This window comes from Cynocephalus volans, chromosome 5 (assembly GCF_027409185.1).
Source record: "Cynocephalus volans isolate mCynVol1 chromosome 5, mCynVol1.pri, whole genome shotgun sequence".
Lineage (NCBI taxonomy): Eukaryota > Metazoa > Chordata > Mammalia > Dermoptera > Cynocephalidae > Cynocephalus > Cynocephalus volans.
The window spans coordinates 57,456,883-57,480,065 of record NC_084464.1 but is presented as its reverse complement, the minus strand read 5'-3'; the positions used below and the strand labels follow the sequence as shown (position 1 = coordinate 57,480,065).

The 23,183-nt window shown below is 38.5% G+C and overlaps 1 protein-coding gene across 2 annotated transcripts; it reads right to left on the bottom strand.

The window, feature by feature from the left end:
• Positions 1–1,920: 1,920 nt before the first annotated feature.
• TDRD6 (tudor domain containing 6) lies at positions 1,921–15,139 on the bottom strand. Of its 2 annotated transcripts, XM_063098404.1 has the most exons (4): positions 9,085–15,139; positions 7,521–7,645; positions 6,151–6,240; positions 1,921–1,950 (listed from the first exon to the last, which is right to left on the bottom strand). In XM_063098404.1, the coding sequence occupies exons 1-4, from the start codon at positions 15,137–15,139 to the stop codon at positions 1,921–1,923; spliced, it is 6,300 nt and encodes a 2,099-aa protein (XP_062954474.1). The 2 variants fall into 2 exon arrangements, with proteins under 2 accessions (XP_062954474.1, XP_062954475.1); XM_063098405.1 differs by lacking the exon at positions 6,151–6,240.
• Positions 15,140–23,183: the final 8,044 nt, after the last annotated feature.

Below are 23,183 nucleotides of genomic sequence, written 5' to 3'. Positions count from 1 at the left end.
TAGTCTGTGTGAATGAGGTTAATCAGTACTTAGTATGCAAGCCTCGTTTACTCTTCCATCCCCATCCCTTTTGCCCCGTTAATAAATAACTGTGTATCCTGATTTGGCACCTCAGGCCTATCTTAGTGATTTATGGTGCAAAATCACTCAGTCTGAGAAATCTGACTTCTCTCTTGTAGCCATTCAGATTAAAATTTTCTAAATAGGTAGCTGGATTAAACTCCTTGGCTTGAAACTGAAGGCTTTCTATAATCTGGCCCTAATGCATCTTCTCTGACCTTTACTCCAGGTAGTTCACAACTATGTCTCCTGCATGACTGAGCCAAACTTGTCTATTCATTATACCAGGAACAAGTAATATATGCATCTACCTCAATTATTTTTCATGCAAGACCCTCTGCTTTCTACTTATTGAAACTATACCCAGTTTTTAAGGTTCTTAAGTCTCATTATTTCCATTAGGCTTCATGGTCTGACAATGTTTCATACACGTATACCTTTTCCTCAGTCTCATTCAGCAAAATTTCTTTTTAGCCATTTTAGAAATGGATACACATTCCAATTGTATTGATACCCCATTCAAGACCATTTTTAAACAATCCTTTGTTGGTGGCACATGCTGATGATGAAAGGAGAAAATAACTGCTGGAAATATCCAATGAGTTAAGGTTAAGAAAAATAACCTAGCATAGTGCTCACTTAGTATTTTCCAGGAAAAAGAAGTAAACATTTATTAAATTTCTACTCCTTTTCAGACACTTTACATAATTATTTCTATATCTTCAAACACAGCAAGAAAGGTTTTATTGTCACCATTTTACAGATGAGGGAGATCAAGTCTCAAAGATATTACATAACCTGCCCAGGTCACATATTTAGGGCAGTACATCATTAAGATCTATTTCCAAAAGCTAGGATCTGTACTTTATATACTACAGCCTATACAGAACCATGTTTAAAAGAATGGGCTTTGAAGTTAGATGGGTATGAGTTGTTCAAGCCCTGGGGGCTAACTAGCTATTTGACTGTAGGCAAGTTATTTAATTTCTCTAAAAAGCTTCAATTTTCTTACCTGCAAAATATGGATAATATTAATACGTACCTCAGAGTTGATGATTATAATGGGAAAGTGAATTTAAAGTGCCAGGTGAGTGACTAAATGTAAGAGCTACTACATATTACTATGCTTCCCCCAACCCCCGATTATAGAGGAGGAGACATGGAACTACAGATATTCAAGAATCCTATTTCCTTTTTAATGAAATGAGACCACCACACCTATAAGGGATAAACTTTATTAAAGTTTTGCATTATATTAGAACACTTCCAAATTCAAACAATATTAGTAAATGTGTAACTAAACAGGGCAAAGTTTCAAAATCAAAACAAATTCTGAAGAAATTACTGCATTACCATACTCCTAAATAGCATCATATAATGTACTTGTCATGAACCTATATTTTTCTATTTTAATTTAATATTCAAAGGATACCACATTTTCTTTTTTTAATGTGTTAGCAAATTGTTTAGCAAAATAAATCCTCCCAATTGGTTAGAAACATAAGATAATTAAAGGCAGAGGAAGGAAAGATCCCAGATCTGTATCCACAGTAATAACTACTGTAAATACACTGCACAGTCAACCTGAGGCCTATTTTGTTTTCAACACATATCAAAGTTTTCAAAAATGACAACTTCTTGTGATTACAAGCTTTCAGTTTTCTCAAATACGTTGGTCTGGATAAGATACCACTTATTTAACAGCAACTTTTTTTTTTTTTTTTTTTTGGTGGCGGGCCGGTGTGGGGAATCCGAAATCTTGACCCTGGTGTTACTACACTGAGCTCTAACCAACTGAGCTAACAGACCAACACCCAAAGAGCGGTTTCTGACTGACTGGCCACATCTATGGATCCACAGTTAAATCAACATCACTTCCAGGCCCCTTTTCTGAAACAAAAAGAGAAAAACCTCAAGCTGAGAAAGAAACATAAAAACAAGAAAATTATCTATATAGGTGCTACTACAACAAATTTAATGTGCTGTAAAAGGGGAGGAGGGACAGATAAGTATTCTAATTATTACAGGAAATTATTCCTATAGAAATTTTTCTTTTTAGTATTTTAATTCTCACACTTCTGCCTGTTATCAAATAAAGTTTCTCTAAAAGACTATGAAATTGTCATATTTTATATTTTGCTAGAATGTGCATTTTTCACATAATACTAAAGCCACTGAGAGCCGATTTCATTCTCAGTGTGCCTCAATTCTAAGAACCAACATGGTATTTATGAACAAGAATATGCAATAACCAAGAATATCCAATAAATTGAAACTTATCATGTAGACAAACTAAAAATCCAGAAATTCCAAGAGATTATTTAGCATACAAAGATCATTTTAACATATAAGCTAATTAACACTGAGAACATCCTTTAAAATCCTTTAAAATATAAATTTATCAGACTCACAATTTAACATTTAGTATTAATTCAATCATCAATTTTCCTATGGTATTTCAGAAAATCCTCTTCTTGGTTATTTATCTCCATAAGCGCATTTAAAAATTTTTACCTAAAGTGTTTTTTTCCCTACTACTAACATCCAAAGAAACTGATAAACCATTTTTGTTTGAGAGATTCAGTGTAATGGTGTCTTTAAGACTTGGCAATTATGAGTGATAAAAGTATTTTGTTTTAAAAACACAAATTACCTTTAGTTGTGGTATCCAATGACATGAGGTAAACATCTTTTCCCACTGTTTGAAATACAGCCTAACAAAAGAAACCTTTGTATTACTACCAGTTTTTTATAGTAAGTACATAGTTCAAATCAGATGAACCAGAAAAAAGGTAAACAGCAAAAAGCATTCCTATTCAAATTATGACAATCTGATTTTGTAGTGAATAATCGCCTTAAGTACATTTTTTATTCTTCAAATACTAATATCTCTGGAACATCTCCACTGGTGCATTCTATACAGGAAGTAAAGTACTCTTCCCCAATTTTTAGCTTCCAACCCCCTGACAACTTTGGTATTTGGTGGAGAGTGGAGAGAGGAACATCATTGTTCAAGGGGCTATTATTCAAATACATTATCCAAGATGAGACACAGATGCTTTATTAAAGACTAATGAAGAGGGATATATTTCTCCTATATTCCTTTTAACAACTAATAATGTATGGTGTGATACAGAAATTAATTAATAACATTCTTACAGTAAAATGAAATAGTTCAGATAAAAAAAATTCTTTAAAAATGTAATCAGAAAGACTCAGATCACAGTAACTTGATGTATTACTTTTAAAAAGTCGTGCATAATTTAATATTATCTCACAATATTCACTTTTAAAGGAATACTAGCTCATTTGTAGACAGGCATCCTTATCTAAGAGCTCCCTCAAATTTGAGGAAAAGATCATTTAAATCCCATTAATGACCAAATCAAAAATTTTAAAGCCTTACTCATAAGTTGTTTCTACATGTCTACTAGTTGGCTTAAAGCCAGAGGTAAGTGTGTACATATATACACATATATATTATATTATATGTACAACATTTTAAATAGTCCTAAATGTTTTTTTTCTATTTGACAGGCATAGGGTACTTTATCCAAATATAATCCTCTGTGTACATGCATATGTATTTGGCTGTAGACTCTTCAAAATTAAGATGGTAACAATCAACATAAAAGAAAGTTTTAGTGAATACTGATGCAGAAAAGTGTAGCAGCCTGTTATTTTAGACAAGTAAACAAAAAGAGAACATATGAAGGTGGAGATGTTCAATGATTTTTAATAGTAAAACATTTTAAAGGAGATAAATATCCAAAACTATAATAAATGGTTTAATACATGATGGCTCATTAATGTCATGCAATGTTATGTAGCTGTCAGCCATTGTTTATGGCCTTCTGGCCGCAGCCATGATGAAGTAAGCTGACTCTAGTCTCTCTCCTCTACTGATTACAACCAAAACTTCTGGACACAATACAAACTGCAACTACCTGAGGACTCTCAAGAATAAACAGGAACAGGTAGATTGAGGACTAAAGCAAAAACTTGAGTAATGCCTCACAACAGCAGTGAGTTTCACAGGCTTTTTAAATTTAAAAAAAAAATTTTTTTTTTTTTTTTTTTTACTTCTTTGTCTCATGGTTTTGATCTGAGGGTGGGCCAAATCACAACCATCCAGTTGGAATAGACAGCAAAATTCTGAGAAAAGTCCCCTATTGCTAGCTAGAGGACTAGGAAAAAAAGGACCTCTGAATGCTAGATCAGAGAGTGGGGAGGAAATCTCTTTATTGTTTTCTTTTCCCCTCCTTCTTCTTCTGGTCCTACCTGAGGGTGGCCCCGGTTACTGCCTGGTGACAGCAATGGCAGTGCAGCCACTTAAGAATGTGAGAGAAGACCTGTCTCTGACCAGTGGAACCAAGGAAATGGTTTTCTGTTATCTGAAGAGGAGGAGGAGGGGTTTCTTTTTTTCTCTCTTTTCTCTATTTGCTTCACTCTAAAGGCAGGCTCAGTCAAACAGAACTGCATGACAGCTGAGAGGGAAACCTTGAGAGAAAAATACTTTCTGGCCAGGGGACCAGGAAAAGGAGCCTTTGGAGGCTGGATAAAAGAGGACCCTGGGAGCCAGAAAGTGTGGAGGAAATCTCACAGCGAAAAGGAGTTGGAAAAATTTAATCCCTAATACTGTATATGAACTGATATAAGCCCCAGGATCATCCCTGAGCTATGCATATGCAGAACAGAACCAAATAAGTACAGCCAAGTCTTTGACACCTGACCATTATATAAACTACAGTCCAAGTCCTAGACTAAACCCCTGAGTGGCTTACATTCTGGGCAGACATGAGCAACCTAGCAACACTTTTGAAAACTAAACTGACATGGGAACCACCAACTACAGAATGACAGAACTTGTAGTATGAACCTAACTGCGTGGATCACCTGCTAAAACAAAAACTTTAACATTCTCCAGAAGATTTTAACAGGACCCAAAGTCTTACGACATAATATTCAAAATATTCGGGATAGAAAAAATTACTCAACATACAAAGAACGAGGAAAAGCCGATCATTTCTCTAAGGAAAAGACAACCAACAGGTGCAAACCCTGAGATGACCAGATATTGGAACTATCAGACAAAAATTGTGAAGCAAGAAGTTCAACAAGCCCCAAACAAGATAAACTCAAATGTCAAGGCACAATATAATGGCATGGGAAGTCGCCAACCATATTGTCTTATATGAAGAACACAGAATATAAAACTATGTGTAGGATGAAGTCGATTGCATCCAAAATATATAGATGAAATATTTATATTCCATATAAACAAAAAAATTATGAAAGAAAAGCAAACTGATAGCCTGATTATCTTTAGATGGGTATACTACAGGTGATTGTTACTTTCTCATTTTTAATTTTGCCATATGATGGAGTTTGGATGTGTTGTCCCCTCCAAAACTCATGTGGAAATTTGATCCCCAATGAGGCAGAGCTGGAAACTGATTAAGTCATGGGGGCGGATCCCTCATGAATGGATTAATGCTCTCCCTGGGGGGAGGGGGATTAATGAGTGAGTTCTTGCTCGATTAGTTCCCGCGAGAGCTCGTAGCTTAAAAAGACCTTGGCACTTTCTCTCTCTCTCTTGCTTCCTCTTGCCACGTGATCTGCTTGTACCTGCCAGCTGCTGCCACTTTCTGCCATGAGTAGAAGCAGCCTGAGGCCTGTGCCAGATGCAGCTGTCCCAGAATCGTAAGCCAAATAAACCTCTCTTCTTTATAAATTACCCAGTCTTGGGTAATTCTGTTATAGCAACACAAAACGAACTAAGACACCATATTTCTCAGATTTCATGCATCAAACATGTATTTTATAAGAGTCATGAACACCAGTTTTTATTCTTTAAGCTTCAAAGTCAAAATCAAGAAGTAAAACATTAATAACTAGTTTGCCCAAACAGATACTTTGCCTAAAGTTCAGAATCACTGATTTTGTAATTGCTGTTTTTAACTGTTGTTGTTAAAATATTATTTTCTTCTCCATTTTTCCTAACACATGTGCTTTGGAAATAGTTTGTTAAATCATCTTTCAAATTGAAGAACAATGCTCTCACTGACTACTGTTCACATAATTCCATACCTCAGGTGGACTCTTATGCAATTTGGGTATGCCATTCCAGACATTCTCAGGTTCCACTACCTCCTCCATACCATTTGAGAGGTTCAAAACCTGTAAGAGAAAACAGAAAATTTAATAAAAATTGGCAAGTTCCAAAAACTATAATAGATACATGTACCATAGCAACTCTTTTTAAAATGAAATATTTTAAAAGACAATCAAAATGATTTAATTAAACTTCAATCTTATGTTTCAAACTCAATGCTATTTCAGTTCAACAAATAGATATTGAGTATCTATGCCTGGAGATCAAAGAAGGATAAAATTTAGACTTCCAGTAGTTCAAATCTAGTGGAGAAAAGACCTCTAAGCAGATAATTACAATACAATGTAGGAAGTACAGAGTTCTGCAGCAGGAGGTATAGGAATATAATACAAGTATAAAGCTTTTGGGGGTGTGGAGGAGATGGGGATATTTATAAAATAATGTCAGTGAATGTTTCTTGGAAGAGGCAATAGCTAAAGTATTGCCTTTACAGATAAATGGGAAGTAACCAGTTTGGGAAAAGGACAGAATACAGACAAAATAGAACTGCATTAGTAAATGCATCAAAGCAGCAAGCAGAATGGTATATATAAGAAGTCAAGCAGTTTGATGTCCATCTAGTATACACAGTACAAAATATAAAGAAGTAAGACCTAAGGCTTGGGAGGTACATGGACACTCAAACCTGGAGGGCCTTCTATGTCATTAATGAATTTTACTTCTATATTATGGACGAGTGGTTCTCCAATTTTTATGGTATAAAAATGCATATTCCGGAATCCTGCCCCGAGAAATTCTGAATCAGCAGGTCAGGCCAAGGCCTAGGAGTCTAAATTTAAGAAACATGCCAGGTGATTCTGTTAAGACTGGTTTTCAGATCACAGGAGCAACACAATCAACTGGAAGTCCCTAAAAAGTTTTACACAGATATGATGTAGTCAGGTTTGCATTTGACAAACTTCACACTGGCAGTGTGGACAATCAATTGAAGGAGACTAGAAGAAGTAAACCAAATAAAAGATTATTAGAGTAATGTAGTTTTGAAATGAGGGACGCTACGGTCATGGCATTATGTATAAAAAGTTCCAACTAAGAGATAAGAACAGGAAAGTGTGGAACTTGGTGACTAATAGGATTTGGGGGGTAAGGGAGATGAAAGAGCCTAGTGTGATTTCTTGCTAGGATTCTTGTATACGGACATTTAAAATGATCTTTGCACTACATAAAACTACCAGGAGGAACAAGCAGGTGAACATCTGTTCAATTGCATTCTCTAGTCTGATAAAGTTTGGAAAATTTCCTTAACAGTGTGCTAGCACATTTTGAGATAAAGTACTTCACTTACCCTTGTGCCTTCATCAGATATTTCTAAAATCTCACATTTAGACCACGTGTTTCTTAGACTTGACCACACAATGCATTTGGATCCAACAGTAAATCCTTTCAGAGTGTAGGTGTTCTGTGGTAGAGCTGCCAAAGTGAACAGAGCAAGACTCAATGCATACCTCTTAATTCCTTAATGTGAGATACACAAGTAAAGCATTTTCCTCATCTGTATTTGCTATTCCTAGATAATCAATATAACATAATTAGTGCATTGGTATAATATGCTCTACATCTGTCTCCTTTCCTCGATTTTATTTTAAATTCCTTCAGTGTCCTCTCCCTGTATAATCCCTTACCACTTTCCTAAAAACACCCTGCTATCATAAAGATGTGAATCTGATTTCTAACACTGAAAATTACAACTAAAAGTGGGTACTATTACATGGTGTTGTCTGTAGTCACAACAGCATTTCTATAGCAAAGCAGCACGTTGCAAGTGAGCATACATTCTTACCACAAAGCTAGTTTTTACTGTTATTAAAATGGGACAATGATGTCTATTAGAACATTGTTAAGAAAAAAAATGTAACAATGAGGAATAAATATTTATGGTAAAGATCATATTTAAATAAATTATGATTTACCTACAGGATGGCGTACTATGAAATTAAAATATTCTGAAAGCATTTTTAAAGGATTAAAATGCAAGATTCAGTACTGTATAACAAGATGATCTGTACTTCATTTTTAAAACTGTATATAGAGAGACATACACAAAGAGTATATTTTTGACAACAAGAAAAAAGTACACATGGTGTTCACAGTAGTCATTTCTCTGTGGTAGGAGTATAGTGATTTTCATTCTCAGAATATTATTTTCTGTATTTTGTATAATGGTTCAAATTTAATAATATAAAAGTTGACATTTTAAAAGTATAACATTGATTATAAAAATCTAGAAGTTAGCCAATTAATGTAACTTTTAAATCTTTTTAAGTAGCAAAGAAAATAGCCATAGAAATAATAATAAAGTTATTACAATAAATGTTCTCCCAGCTTTATTCATGAGTGTTAACATTTTTGATTAACATAGGCTCCCTAAATCTATTTTTTGCTTAAAAGTTTCTAAATGAATGGCAAAATCAATGCACGACATAGTTAAGTCTGAAAAAACCTGCTAAAATTATGCCTATTTTAATTTTATGCCTACACTAATGCTTGGCAAGGGAACACCATGTTTTTTAAAACTTACCAACTCAAATACCCTCTTGATTATAAAGAAGATTTATTTACATTTTAAGTATGATTATCTTTTGGAGACAGATTTTATGCATTCTATTTTTAAACATAAAATTAGTATTTCAGCATTTCATTCATCATGTTATTTTACATTGATTTCACAACTTATTTTCCCCATGTTTAAAGTGCCCTTCAAAAAATATAAATCTGATTCACTTCCCAGGATTTAATCTTTCTCCAAAAAATTAAGAAAACTCATATTATTCTCTTTTCTTTAAAACAAATAAGAACTTTTGAGAGACACTAAGTTAAACTTAAAAGTGAAAGAAAAAAACTTCACATACCTGAGACATGATCTGGTAAAGCATTATTGTGTTTCCTCCCATCTCTGGATTCTTCCGTAGAGGACAAAGGTGTCAATGATGAAATGGCAACCCTGTTTTCATATTCCGTAAATTCTTCTTCATATATGTACATTTCTGTCTGCATTTGGGGATCAAAATTCTCTTCTTGTAGGTGTGATGGTATCCTGTGCTGGTCATCAAAGGATTCCACACAACTTGACTTTCTCACGTCGTCAGCACACATGGATTCTTGGGCTTTCTGATTAACTCTTAAAGACAAAGGATTTATTTTGTCATCTAGAGACAGCGGGGCTGCAGGTAGTTCTAGTTCTGGCTGTTTCTCGGCTTCACAGTTGAGGGGAAGCTGCACTGTAAATGGCTCCAGGGGGGCTTCCCTGTCACAGCCTTGGGAGAGCGGCACAATCGATGGCAGCAGGCCTAGCTCCTCTTTTTCTTCATCTCCCACTAGAGAATGCTGGAACTCAATGGATTCTAGTTCTAGGATTTCTTTTGAGTCACCATCAGGAGAAAGTGGCACCTCAGGTGAAATCAGTTCTAATATCTCCTTTGTTTCACTAGCATGTGGTGATGATGTGTTAAATCCTGTAATGAAGTATTTATTATCAAACTTTGCTTCATCAGCCAAATGGCCCTCTACTTTACCTTCCAGTACCTCAGTACCAATTTTATCTTCGTGTGGGTTTTCAAAAGCTTTGAAAATGTTATCAAGCTTGAGGTCATAGAATTTACTTGGTTTGGTGTCAATCATGTTTAAATCTTTTTCAGTTCTTTCAGACAGCTCATGTGTCTCTGGTTCCACATAAAATGTTTTATCTTGTACAGCTTTATTACTTGCTTTCTTAAGTCCCACATCAGGATTGGGGGACCCAGGAGCTCCCTTTATGTACAGATCACGTTTTTCACAGGGCACATCACTCTCAGTAACACCAATCTTAGAATATTTCTTCATTTTTTCATTAATACTTTCACCTTTGCTTTTCAAGTCAACAATTGCTAAAGGGATATCACAAACATCCTTTCTAATTTCTAATATTGTTATTTCCAACACATCTTCTGTTATTATTTCATAAAAATAGTCATTTCCCTCTTGGGGGCATACACTTTCTGAAATATTAAATCCTGAGAGGCAACATGGAAAAGCTTGCATGGGAACCAACAAAAGCTCAGAAGGAATGTTCCAGAGTGCTTTGGGGTCCACACAATCTTCAATGTTTCCAAAGTCCACAAGCCTGACGGATACAAGATAATCTTCACTAATATTAGTGATAAGTGCCCTATAATAATGCCCATCTTCTCTATGTCTTACTATACAAGGATCTCCAATATGAGGACATTGGATACAATTTCCCAAATCTGTCACCTGTTCTCCAACTGTTTGTACTTCTATTTCTAAATACTGAAGTTTCTCAGTATCAGCAAACTGACACCAGAAATACTCAGGTCCATCTATCACAGTGGCATAAGCTCTTACCATCTTCACTTTTGGATTATACCAGTTAAGAAATACTGCAGTGTCAGTGTTGCTAACAGACTTTGAACAGGCACCTTTAATTACTTGGGTAGAAAGTCCTATTTGAGATTTTTCACTGAAAGCATATCTGCTAATCATATCTTCTGCAATGATCCCATGTTCATCAGCCAGAATAACTTCCCATCTGTCTTGAAATTGAACAAATTCACATCTTATTTGAGCCCTATTTGTCCTTCGGGAAAAGTAATGCATCATTTCCTTGCAGTGTATAATGTCAGGAACCCAAAGTCCCCCTAAGGAGCAATGAATGCACAGTCCTGGTAATATTGCATTTACTACATTAAGCCTACCTATTTTGTTAATATGAACCACAGAAACATTGCCATAATCTATAAATTGTACAGAGAAAAGGTCATTGGGTTGTAGTTTCTTGACCACAGCACGATACCATAAATTGTCTTCTGGGAAAATGGCACATATCACATCTCCTCTTTGCAGAGGTGGACCTGCATGATATTCAGGCCTGGTTTTAACATCATTTAATCTCTCTGAAAGATGATTAATTTCAGCTTCATCTTCTGTTAGCTGAACATAAAAGTCTGAAAGGTCATTTATATGAGAAACATACACAGTGGTTTTAAAGCCAGGCATTATAGTCTTCTGTGGGAGCTCACAAAATTTTAGAGGCAAATCTTTGTTACATGAATCTCCTATTTTTCTCTCTGAAGGAGTGGCTTCTACTTTTGTGGCTTTTAAACATGGCTCAGTAAAAATTTCTTCTTTCTTTTTTGTTGTTACTGGAAATACTTTATTATTATTTCCCACAGAGTCCTGATATTGAGTGACTAAGTTTGTCTTTGTTGAACTTCGTAAAAATTTGAGCTCCTTACGTGCTGAGTTGACCTTAGGTTTGTATGATTCTCCCAAAATTTCTAGACTGTACAACTTCTTCTCTACTGATTTACTTAAATACTCTGAAGGTGACAACTTTATATTTTCATTTTTTTCTTGAACAGTTTCAGTTGTAGAGAAGAGTGCTTCACTTTCTTTTTTTCTTGTTCTTTCTTTGTAACAATGTAGCCCTAACTTCTCACTAATATTAGCATTAATTTGAATACTGTCATCATATAGTTCTATTATTAGTCGTCCATCTGGATCTTTTGCTACAACTAATGCCTTCAGTGACTTATCTAAAATAGTCTCCCGAAACCATGCTGTAACTTCTCCTGGTATGTAATCAGGAATATCAGATAATGAACATTTAACAGCTTGCATGGGCAAAAGTAAGACATCATATGCATCACTAGGTATTGGAAGTATCTCTCCACTTGTTGCTACATAAATGTTCCCAAAATCAACAAAGAAGACTTTATTTGGTTCTTTCTCTATTACTATCCCTCTATACCAGTTTCCATCAGTATACTTGGCAAGGCACAAGTTTCCAGGGATGAACGGAGATGTTTTTAAATTCAGCAAAGTTTTACTTAATTGTGTGATACTACGTGATAACTGTTCTAAAACATCTGCATTTCTTGCCAGCTGGCAATAAAACTTCCAAGGGTCATCAACATAAGTTATACACACAAATTCTTCACTTCCAATTTTCATATCATGTGTAGAATAGTAGTAGGAATGTAGGTGAACAGAGGATTCCAAAGGCTTCTCAAGTTTTACTGGTCTCGCAAGTCTCTTTTCTACCAAAAAATGGCATGCGCTCTGAAAGGGTGTTAATAAATCCACAACATTAAACAATTCTTCATCCTCTATTGAAGCCAAAGCAAATATTGTGCATTTTAATTCTAGATTGTCTTGCCATGCATTATCCACAAATTCACTAAAAGCTTGTATTGCCTTTTCATCCCAAACAAAAGGATTTTGACCAGTTGGTTGAATTAAATTATAAAGACTGCACCTAAAAGCCTGAGCATTAACCTTAAGAAATTCTTCACTAATTGCATAAATATTCTTTACAGGTACCACATCTTTGTCCCCATAATCTACAAATATTACTTTGACATGCTCCGAAGATTGTGCCCCACTTATTAGAGCTCTGGACCATTTTCCATTTACTGTTCGCTTTGCTAAACAAGCAGGGGTGGTTCCCTGGTGAGGAGCAGCCATATTTTTGCAATAGTCCTGAATATTACACATTAGCGTTTTAAATCCTTGTATGTTCCTGGTCATCTGGCACCAGAAATAGCCAGGGTTTTCAACATATGACACTTTGACTTCTACTGTACTTCCAATTTCTAGTTCTTCTTTACAAAAGGATCCTGGCTTAATTTCAAAAAAATCCTGTGCAAGAGAAGAAAACACAGATGTCCTTTTCTCTTTTTCCTGCACAACTAGTCCAGGTGAAACATTTCTAACAACTGCTGTGTCAGTCAAAGCTTCTGAAACAGATGTGGTTGTATTATCTCTCTTGGCTTTCTGTTTTCCTTCTACCTTCTTGCCAAAAGATACTTTGTTATTCTCAGCAGTAAAATGGTTTGAAACATGCCCTGGAGAGTGGGCATTTACCTGTGTATTTTCCTTTGTTTCAAATTCCTGATACTTGGCATATCCTGCTTGAGCAATTGCCTTACTAATGTTTTCTTCCCCTGTTCTTGATTCATCAAGAATCTCAACAACATAGTGGCGATCCTCCTTATCAAGGATATGGATGACTAATTCTTTGTGAAGTACAGTCTTTTTAAAAAAGGTAATTGCCTCCTGGCTCCAAACTTTTCCCAAAGGCCAAATATCAGCTAGAGTGCACCTCAGAGCCAACACTGGCAGTTGCCTAAACTGAGGAAGCAACATTCTTACATCATACCAGTCCACAGTTACCAAATTGCCTAGGTCAACTAAGAATACATCCACACTTTTGTCGTCCAATCTGGTGACCATGGCCCGATAATAGCCATTTTCTTTCCACTTGACACAGCAAAGGTCATCAGGTTCAGGTTTCAAAACTACACCATCCAGCTTACTGGCTGAGGAATAGAAACTGCACATTCTCTTCATCAGCTTGCTGAAAGTGCCACTGTGTTTCCTCAACCTAATCCAAAACTCAGAAGGACTTTTAACAAACTCTACCTGAGCATCATAGAAGGCATTCACCTTTAACCTGATAGATCTTAGACCTGGGTGTGAAATTTCTTCATCCACCTCTTCAGCAGGAGACTGGGACTGAAGAACTGTTTCTGGTTCTTCCTCCTCCTCTTCCTCCTCTATTCCCTGGCTCTGAAGGAATCGGTCAGCCAAGCAACACGACTGTACTCCAAACACACAGTTGAAATTAATCCCGTCGTCACCATACAGGGTGACATAATACACATGCTCAAAAGAACAATAAAATTCAATCTTTGCATTCACTGCCTGGCCCAGTATCAGTGCTTTTAGGTCACCAACCTGTGACCGAGACCAGCCTCTCCCACCGTCCCATAGTCCATACAAAGCACAAGGGTAGGTCACCACAGGCATTCGAAAATATTCAGGCAGCATGTACCGGAGGCTACTGCAGCTCACTAACTCTTTCCTTCCATAGTCTACGTGAAGCACCTGGGCACAGCGCTGGGGCCGGAAAATCTCAAGCAAGAGCCCTCTGTACCAACGTCCATCCAACCCACAGGATGCACACGGAGAGCCCGGCTTGTCTGGGCTCTCCTCCCTTTCCTCCCAGGTGGCACTGGTAGAATTCTCATGCCCTGTCCCCGTGGAACCCCGATATGCCTGGGCCATGCTCTCAGAGAGGCGGTGGATCTCCTGTGAGAGGCTCCGGAGCTGGCAGTGAATGCGGTGTGGATGGCACACCTGGGTTACCACGACGGGCTCCGTCACTCCCAGCTGCAGCTGGGGATAGAAGTAGTCCAGGCCAGGGTGCTCTGGCTTGTGCGAGAGAACTGAGGCCCTGGGGCCTGTGCCAGCAGTGCTCGTCGCCTTGAGGTAGCGCTTCAGCAGCGAGCGGAAGACACTGCCGGGCACCTGCCGGGCCAGGCCGAGCTCCTGCATCTGCTGGAACAGACTGGGCACCTCGAGAAGGACCAGGCGGTGGAGGAGCAGCACGTCAAGGACCTGCCCATGCACCTCCTTGCCCTTCAGGTTGCTAAGGAAGTCCACGGCGCTGGCCGGCCACTGCTGCGGCTCGCCCCCGCCCGCACCGCCGCCGCCCGTCGGCACCAGGCCGGCCAGCACGCAGCCAAGCACCTCAGAGGGCAGGTGGAAGAACTCGCTGCGCCCGGGCATCAGCGAGCTGGAGTTGGCCGTGATGGTGCGGCCCTCGTCGAGCAGCAAGACGCAGCTCTTCTGCACCTGTTGGCTGACCACGCGGCAGCGGCGCCACAGGAGCCCCACCTGCACCAAGCACAGGTCGCCGGGCGAGACCGAGGCGCCACCCCGGGACCACTGGCTGCGCGCGGCCGCCGCTTCTTGGATCTCTCGGCTCAGTCGCACGTATTCGTCCCGCCGCTCGCCCACCAGTCCCCATAGCTGCACGGGGATCACCTTGGGGTGCACGTCCACGAAGGATACCCGCAGGACCAGTGAGGTCCCCGGCGTCGGTAGCCAGGGCGTCGAGCACATCTCAGTGGCACAGCCACCGCTCCTTGAGCGGTTAGGGCCGCGCGTCAGGCCCGCGAAACTCCTCCTCGCCGCTGGAAGGACAGGCCCACCAAACCGGGCTCAAAGAAGTGAGGGAATGGCAAGGACGCCGGGCGAGGCGCTCCCTCAGCGGCGCAACCTACCGGTGCCTCTGCGTCTAGCGCCGACTGGTACGCCCCGAGGCCCGACCAACCGCCCACGGCTGCGCAGGCGCACCGGCCTGAGCCGTGCGCGGCGCCCCCACTTCCGGCCGCGGGGTGTGGTCGGGCAGGGGCCAGGCCGGGGCGGGCGTAAGGGAAGAGCGGGCAGAGCGGGCTCGGAGGGCCGTTTAGGAGGCCAAGAGGTGGGAGTGTTGGGACGCAACCTGTTTCTCCTCAGAGCACCTTCAACTCTGGAGGACTCAGTGTGAAGCCTTGGCCACGGGCCTGGGTGAGGACTGCTCCAGAAAGTGATTTCCTTTTCTTCCTTCCAGCTACTACTGATTTGAGCGCTGTGTGCCGGGCATGGTGCTAGCCATTGCAGTTGCCGAGGAGAAACGGAAACGAGAAACGCAGGCGCCAACGGCACGTTCCTGGGCGTTATGGCTCGAACTGTCCCAGGGCCCGGGCGCTGGCAGACTTGCGGGCCCCCCACCCCACCCCACCCCCGAGTACGGGTGCCTTTGCTTCTCATGGTTTTTGTAACCTGCAGCAAGTTGCTTATCCGCTATTCCATGAACCTGTTTCATCATCTGAATTGACTTAGTTGTTAGGAGGTTAAAATAAAGTCTGAGGGTATATGGCGACTGTTAAATGTTTCCTTCCCCACACTTAACCAGGTACGGGTTGCTTTGCTGCTTTGTTGCCTAACTCTGGCACCCCAACTGGAAGGCATTCTTCATTTGCTCACAGTGGTAGCACAGAATGAGACTCACAGAAGGAGGTCAAGAGGAATTGAACAAATATTACTTCAGACTCTTGCTGTATCTCCTGCCCGCACCTAAACCTTACCAGGGTAACCCTTTGAAAATTCCAACTGCCAACGAGGAAGGAGAAGGACAGAAAAGCACAGGCAAACTATGTGAAATTTCCAAGATCTGTCTACATTAGATTCTTGTTCATTTGCAAAATCAGACACATCTCTGGGAGCTTCTTATAGTTTGCACGTTTCATTTCACTTCACATTTTGAAATATCATTAAATACAAAAATATGAGAAGACAGGGCTTAATATGACGCTGGCCTAATAGTGTCAACCTTAGTGTCTGAAGTGTATCCAGATTAGAAGCTACCATGTGCTTCCCAATTGTCCCGTGCTTTCTCATGGTAGTTTCCACATTGTGTTGCAACGTCTGGTCACTTTGTCTTCCTACTAGCCTACAGGCTCCTTTGGCAAGGACCATTTGTTCTATTCTTGGAATCTTGCATGGGGTGGAGGCAATAAATGTTTGCTAAATGAATGAATGAATTTGATTTCTCCAAAAGCTTTGACTTTTCCCTGATGAACTCATCCTTGAAAATTCAATTTCATTTTCCAGATTTTCTCTAATTAGAGTGACAGTTTAGCTCAGTTGGTTAGAGTGCAGTCTTATAACACCAAGGTCACGGGTTTGGATCCCCTTACCCGCCAGCCACCAAAAAACAAAAACAAACAGCTTTTCTCTAATTGTTTCATATTCATTATGGAAGACAAACATTTGGTTTTAAAACATTTAGCAAGACCTAGCTCAGTGTCTCTTCCTCATGACTCTACTATTCACCCAGGCAGTGTTGATTATTCCCTTATTTTATGTGCCTCTATAGTATCTATTATATTTTGCACCTGTTTACTATCTCTCTTTTCCACTGCAGTATGGATATCTTAAAAGCTGGAACCCTTCTCATTCATTTTTATGTTATCAATGCCAAGCACAGTGCTGGACTATTAACACTCAATAAATATTTAACAAAAGAGAAAGTAATCTGGCATGACATCCTTTACAGTAGAAGGAAGGAGGAGTTCATTATAAAATGGTTTTATTATCACTTGAAACTGTTTTATCACATGGAATACGGAGATTTCAGTTCACCCTCTACTTCAGGCTCCAGCAGTATAATTAAACTCTCACAAAGACCACAGGGTTGTAGATATTTTAAGTGACTTCTCTCTTCTATTTCCCTTGTCCTCCAAACTCCTTCCCTGGCCTCAATTTTTGGGATGCCAGGGTATATCATGTGACCATAGTGGGCAGATCAGAGGCCTTTCCTTTTTCATGGCACATTGTGTTGCAATAGTTTAATCACTTTGTCATTCCACAGTGACAAAGGGAAACGGAACTCTTGTCTCCATCCAGCTATTTTCAGTGTCTCACCTCTTCTGTATATGGACTAGGTAGCTTTGTTTGGTCTGCTCTATTGCTGAACAGTAAATCAAGTCATTAAAAGAAAATCAGATCACTGCACTGTGAAGATTAAGCTCTCACTATGTATCTCCCATACTTTATTAAGCAAAATATCTTGAGTTCTATAAAAAAAAAGAAACAAAAAAAACCCCAACATTAAAAAACGCAACATTCCTCCTGTTAGACTTGAGCGGCCCTTGGCTTCAGAAAAGGAGGGAGAGGGGATATTCTTATTCTAAGACACATACTTAAGGGTTAAAGGGAGAAAGGGAAAGGCCAGGGAATGCAATGTGTCTGAGAGGTGTTTGAATACTATATTGTTAGTTATCTCAATCTTTTTAATGGAAACAAGATGCAAGAAAATTGGGCAAAACAGATAAATCATATTTATTCTGTGCTATCTTATACCTCCATGTATACTATAAAGCCTATAGTTTCTATACCACTAATTACCCTTGTTTAAAGATGCTTAGAAAAATTACTAATACTGAATTAAAATAATTTTGAAATATTAAGCACTGTCATATTATGCACTGTCTTCTTATATTTGTATTTAATATTTCAAAATAATCAACACTGAATTTTTTTTTCTTTTTTTAATAACAAGTAAGAAATACCCTGTTAAGAGAATGAAAAAGACAAGCTACAGACAGGGAAAAAATATTTGCAAACCACATGTCTGACACAGGACTGTAACGACAATATATAAACAACTCTCAAAACTCAAAAAAAAAAAAAAAGGCCAAGTTGAAAATGGACAAAAGATATTAACTGACACTTCACTGAAGAGGACACACAGATGGCAAAGAAATGGAAAGATTTTCAATATCATCAGTTATTAGACGAAAAAAAATTAAAACCACAATGATGTATCACTACATACCTATGATAATGACTAAAGTAAATAGTTATAACATCAACAATGACAAGAATGTGGAGAAAATGGATTGCTCATGTTTCTGGTGGGTATGTAAAATGGTACAGCCTCATTTAAAAAACTAAATAGGCACTTGCCATATGACTCAGCAAATGCACTCTTGAGCATTTATCCCAAAGAAATGAAAACTTATTTTCTTGCAAAAATCTATACACAAATGTTTACAACACCTGTATTCCTAGTAGCCCAAACTGGAAACAACCAAAATGTTCTTTGATGGGTAAGCAGTTAAACAAACTGTGGTACATCCATACCCACGGCTACTATTCAGCAATAAAAGAAAAAGAAATGAAGTAGTGATTGTACTCTTGGGCATTTACCCAAAAGAAATGAACTATTAATATGTGCAACAACTTGGAAGGGTTCCTAATGCTACCCCTTTATAGCCAAACTCATCCTTTCTCCCCTACCCCTAACTACCGTATAACTTTGTTAATCCAAGAATATTATATAAATAGAATAATATAGTATATAACTTTTTGAGATTTTTTTTTCACTCAGCATAATTTTCAGGAGAACCTTCCAAGTTTTATGCAATTTTATCACCTTTGTGTAGCTTCAGTAACCACCACCACATTCAAGATACGGTCTGTCTTGAAGCTACACAAAGGTGATATTGCATAGAGCTAGACACACACACGCACATGCTTATAAATGGTTGAAATATGAATATATGGATTGTAGCAATGAAAATTTCCTGGTTTTGACTGTGTACTATAATTACACATGATGTTACTATTGGGGAAGGTTGGGTGAAGGGTATATAGGACCTCCCTGTATATTTTTTGCAACTTTATCAGAATCTAAAATTAGTTCAAAATAAGTTTTTAAAAATTTTGTGAAATTCAGATTTCAGTGTCCACAAAGAACGTTGGTTAGTATACACACACAGGTAATTCACAGGACTAGGCCATTATAGGGGACAATTAGAGTAGAGAGGGAATATTTTTGAGTCACTGTAGGACTGGCTTCCATTAATAGCCATGTGACCCAGGCAAATTATTTATCCTGTTTCCACATCTGAGAATGAGTGTAATGACAGATACTTATTGGATGGTTCTGAGGATTGCATGGCAACGTAAGTACAGTTAACCTCTTTGCATTAAATAAATACTTGAGATGCAACAAAATATAGTGGAAAAAGGAAGGGCTTTAGATTTTGAAAGTCCTTATTTCTCACTTCAGGGTAACATGGACAATTAACTTTCTGAGTTAGTTTCCTCAGCTATAAAAATGGAATTCTACTTAATTAAGAAGCCTCAATGACCCAGTACAGGTAAAGGACCCACCACAGTAGAGAGGTAATAAATTATAGTTATTAGTAATAGTGAATAAAATAAAAACTTAAAAATGCTTTTTCTCTTAGGTCTCTTAAATATTAAAAAATATTGTTATATTTTTTAAAAAGTAAGTTTATTGAGGCATAATTTATGTACAGTAAAACTCACCCTTTTATTATGAAATTTGATGTTTCGACAGATGCATAAGTTATACATTTGTATACTATATGAATTTGTATACAATGTAAATGCACACCACCATCAAGTACAAATGTATATAGTTTTAAGTGTACACTACCACAATTAAAATATAAATATTTATATTATCCAAATAATTTTTTCCTGCTCCTTTGCAGTCTATCCCCTCCCTCCCTCATGGACTCAGTCCCTCACAACCACTGTCCCTATAGTTTTGCCTTTTCCAGAATGTCACATAAATGGAATCATACAGTTTGATGCTTCTTGTGTTTGTCTTTGATCACTTAGCAAAATGCCTTTGAATTTATCCATGTTGTTGTATCACTAGTTTATTGCTACTGTTGAATAGTTTTCCATTGTATGGAAGTGCCATATTTATTCATGAGATGGTGGATTTTCAGGTCATTTCTAACTTTTGGTAATTGTCAATAAAGCTGCTATAAACATTCACATAATATGTCTTTCTGTGGACATATGTTTCTTGGGTAAAACTAGGAGTGGGATTGTTGGGGCATATAGTAAATGTTTAACTTTATAGAAAAGTTTATTTTCCAAAATAGCTGTGTCATTTTGCATTCCTACCAACAACATATGAGTTGCTCTGCATTCTGAGTGGCACTTGGTATTGTCAGCCTTTATAATTTTAGCCATTGTTGAGTTCTGTAGTGATATATCATTGTGGTTTTAATTTGTAGTTTCTTAATGATGTTGAACATTTTTCACATGCTCATATGCCATCATATATCTTCTTTGGTGACAAGCCTGTTCAAATCTTTTGTCCACTTTTAGAGTTGTTTGTCATTTTATTTTTGAGTTGTAAGAGTTCTTATACATTCTAGACACAAGTCGTTTGTCATATATACATTTTGCAAATATTTTCACTCAGTTTGTGGCTTGTCATTTTTTCTTAATAATGCCTTTTGAAGATGTAAGAGAAATAAAATTGAGGTCTTCATAGAGATCCCCTTTACCTATTGCCTGCAGAGACTAAGTATTTGGCAACCTTTCAGACAACTGGTATATGTGCAGATTCCTTGGGGCCTGGCCTGCCCTAGCTGAATTATACTAGGTATTGCCAAGTGTTGGGACCATTTTTAGGAGCAAACATTATCTGTGAGCCACATGGTGCCTATGGGTGGAGGATGAAGATGGCGCCCACGGGAAGTAGGGGAGGCGTAACCCAAGATAGCTCCAAAAGGTTTTTATTGGTCCTCCAGTATTTCCGCACTCGTGAACCCTGCATGATTGCTATGCTCAACATGTTAGTGCAAAATGCATGCCCGCGTGATCCTTTAATTGATTGGTTAGTTCATGGAAAGCCCCTAGTTGCTTGCTAATATAAATTGCAGTGTAATGGCAATAAAGTGGAACTGTTCTGACAGAACCCCTGCCACGTCTTAGTGTCTCTTTCACGGGGCTGGGTTGGCGGGCAGCAGGCTCACTTTTCCCCGAGATCCCTCAGTCCCAACACTGGGGGTAATCCTGTCGGCTCCTTCTCCTTCTGGGTCTGCGGGAGGACCCCAGGCATGCCCCTGCAGCCAGGAACGCCATGCTTGGCTTGAAGGGAATAGCTTGAGTTCTCAGGATGGGCTGTCTCCAGATAAGCTAAGCAAATCTATGGATTATTTTGTTGAAGATGTTATGCTTTGGGTGTGGTGTGCCTGGTTGTGGGCAGTGTGTCTGCTTCCCGGATCCATGCCTCATGTCCCCAGGCGGGCCCCTAGATGCTCGTTGGTGTGCCTGGACTGGAACTAATTTTTTGTCCTTTGCTTATTTCTAAAATGGGGGAACTTCAGTGGGAACCAGTACTTGAGCTGTGTGGTTTAGCTAAATTGCTGTTTTGCTGCTATTTCCCTAGGGAAGGTTTTTGTGCAGCTCAAGGTTTAATGGTTTACTTTATAGGTACTTCCAGTTCTCCAGAGACTTGGTGCACCTGGATTGTGTAGAAACTCTGATCTGGGCTTGAGTCTTTTCATCAAACTGCACCCCATGCAATTCTATATTCCTGACCAGTCTCCTCTGAGTGGTCCTGTGCTGATCAGGGGGCAGATGGGCTGTCCTTGCTGTGTCCCAGTGTTCTCCCGGTGGGTCTGTCTCCCCCACCACCCATGCTCCAAACACTTCCCATGGGATGGGCCCGTGCACAGGTCCATTGCGATGACTCACCAGCCTCTGAATGGCTCCTTTTTTTAAGTTGTTGTGGCTCTTTGCTCCCATGTGGGTCCATAGGAACCCTATTATTATTTTTTTTTTTTGCCTCAAGAAATTGTTGCCTAACCCAAGGTCAAAGAAACTTTCAATGTTTCCTTCTAGTAGTTTTATAATTTTAACTCTTGTATTTAAGTCTAAGATCCTTTTGAATTAACTTTTGAATATGTAGTGAGGAATAGGTTGAAGGTTTGTTCTTTTTGCTTTGTTTTTACATATGAATATCCAATTGTTATAATGCCATTTGTTGCAAAGATTGTACTTTCCTGATTAAATTACCTTGGTGCTTTTGCCAAATGTTAATTGACAATATGTGAGTGGTTCCATTCCTTGACTCTCTATTCTGTTCCATCAATCTATATGTCTGTCTGTATGCCATACCACACTGTCTTGATTATTGTCCAAACTTAAAAGCCAATTTTGAAAGTAGGTAATGTGAATCCTCTAAATTTATTCTTTTTCCTCATAATTGTTTTGGCTACTCGAGGTCTATTCTTTTCCATACATATTTTAGAATACACTTGTTAATTTCTGGAAAAAAATAAAATAAAAACCTGCTGAGAGTTTTATTAGGATTGCATTGTAGAGATTAACTTGATGAGAACTGACTTCAGAGCAATATTGAGTCTTTTAATCCACGGGCATAGTTAACCTCTCCGTTAAGGCCTTCTTTAGTTTCTCTCAGCAATGTTCTGTAGTTTCCAGTGAACAAACCTTGCACAAATTTTGTTATATTTATCCCTGAGTTTTTCATGTTTTCTGATGCTATGATAAATATTTTTACATACTTTACTTTCCAAATTTCATTGCCATTATATAGAAATATATTTTTGTTATTGACCTTATATCTTATGACTTTGCTTAGACTTATTTCTAGTAGCTTTTTGTAGATTCCTTGGGATTTTCTACATAGATAATTATACCATCTATGAATAAAGATAATTGTATGTCTTCCTTTTCAATATGTGTGCCTTTTCTTTTTCTTGCCTTGTTGTAATGGCTAAGACCTCCAGTACAGATTTGAATAAAATGTTGAGAATGGATA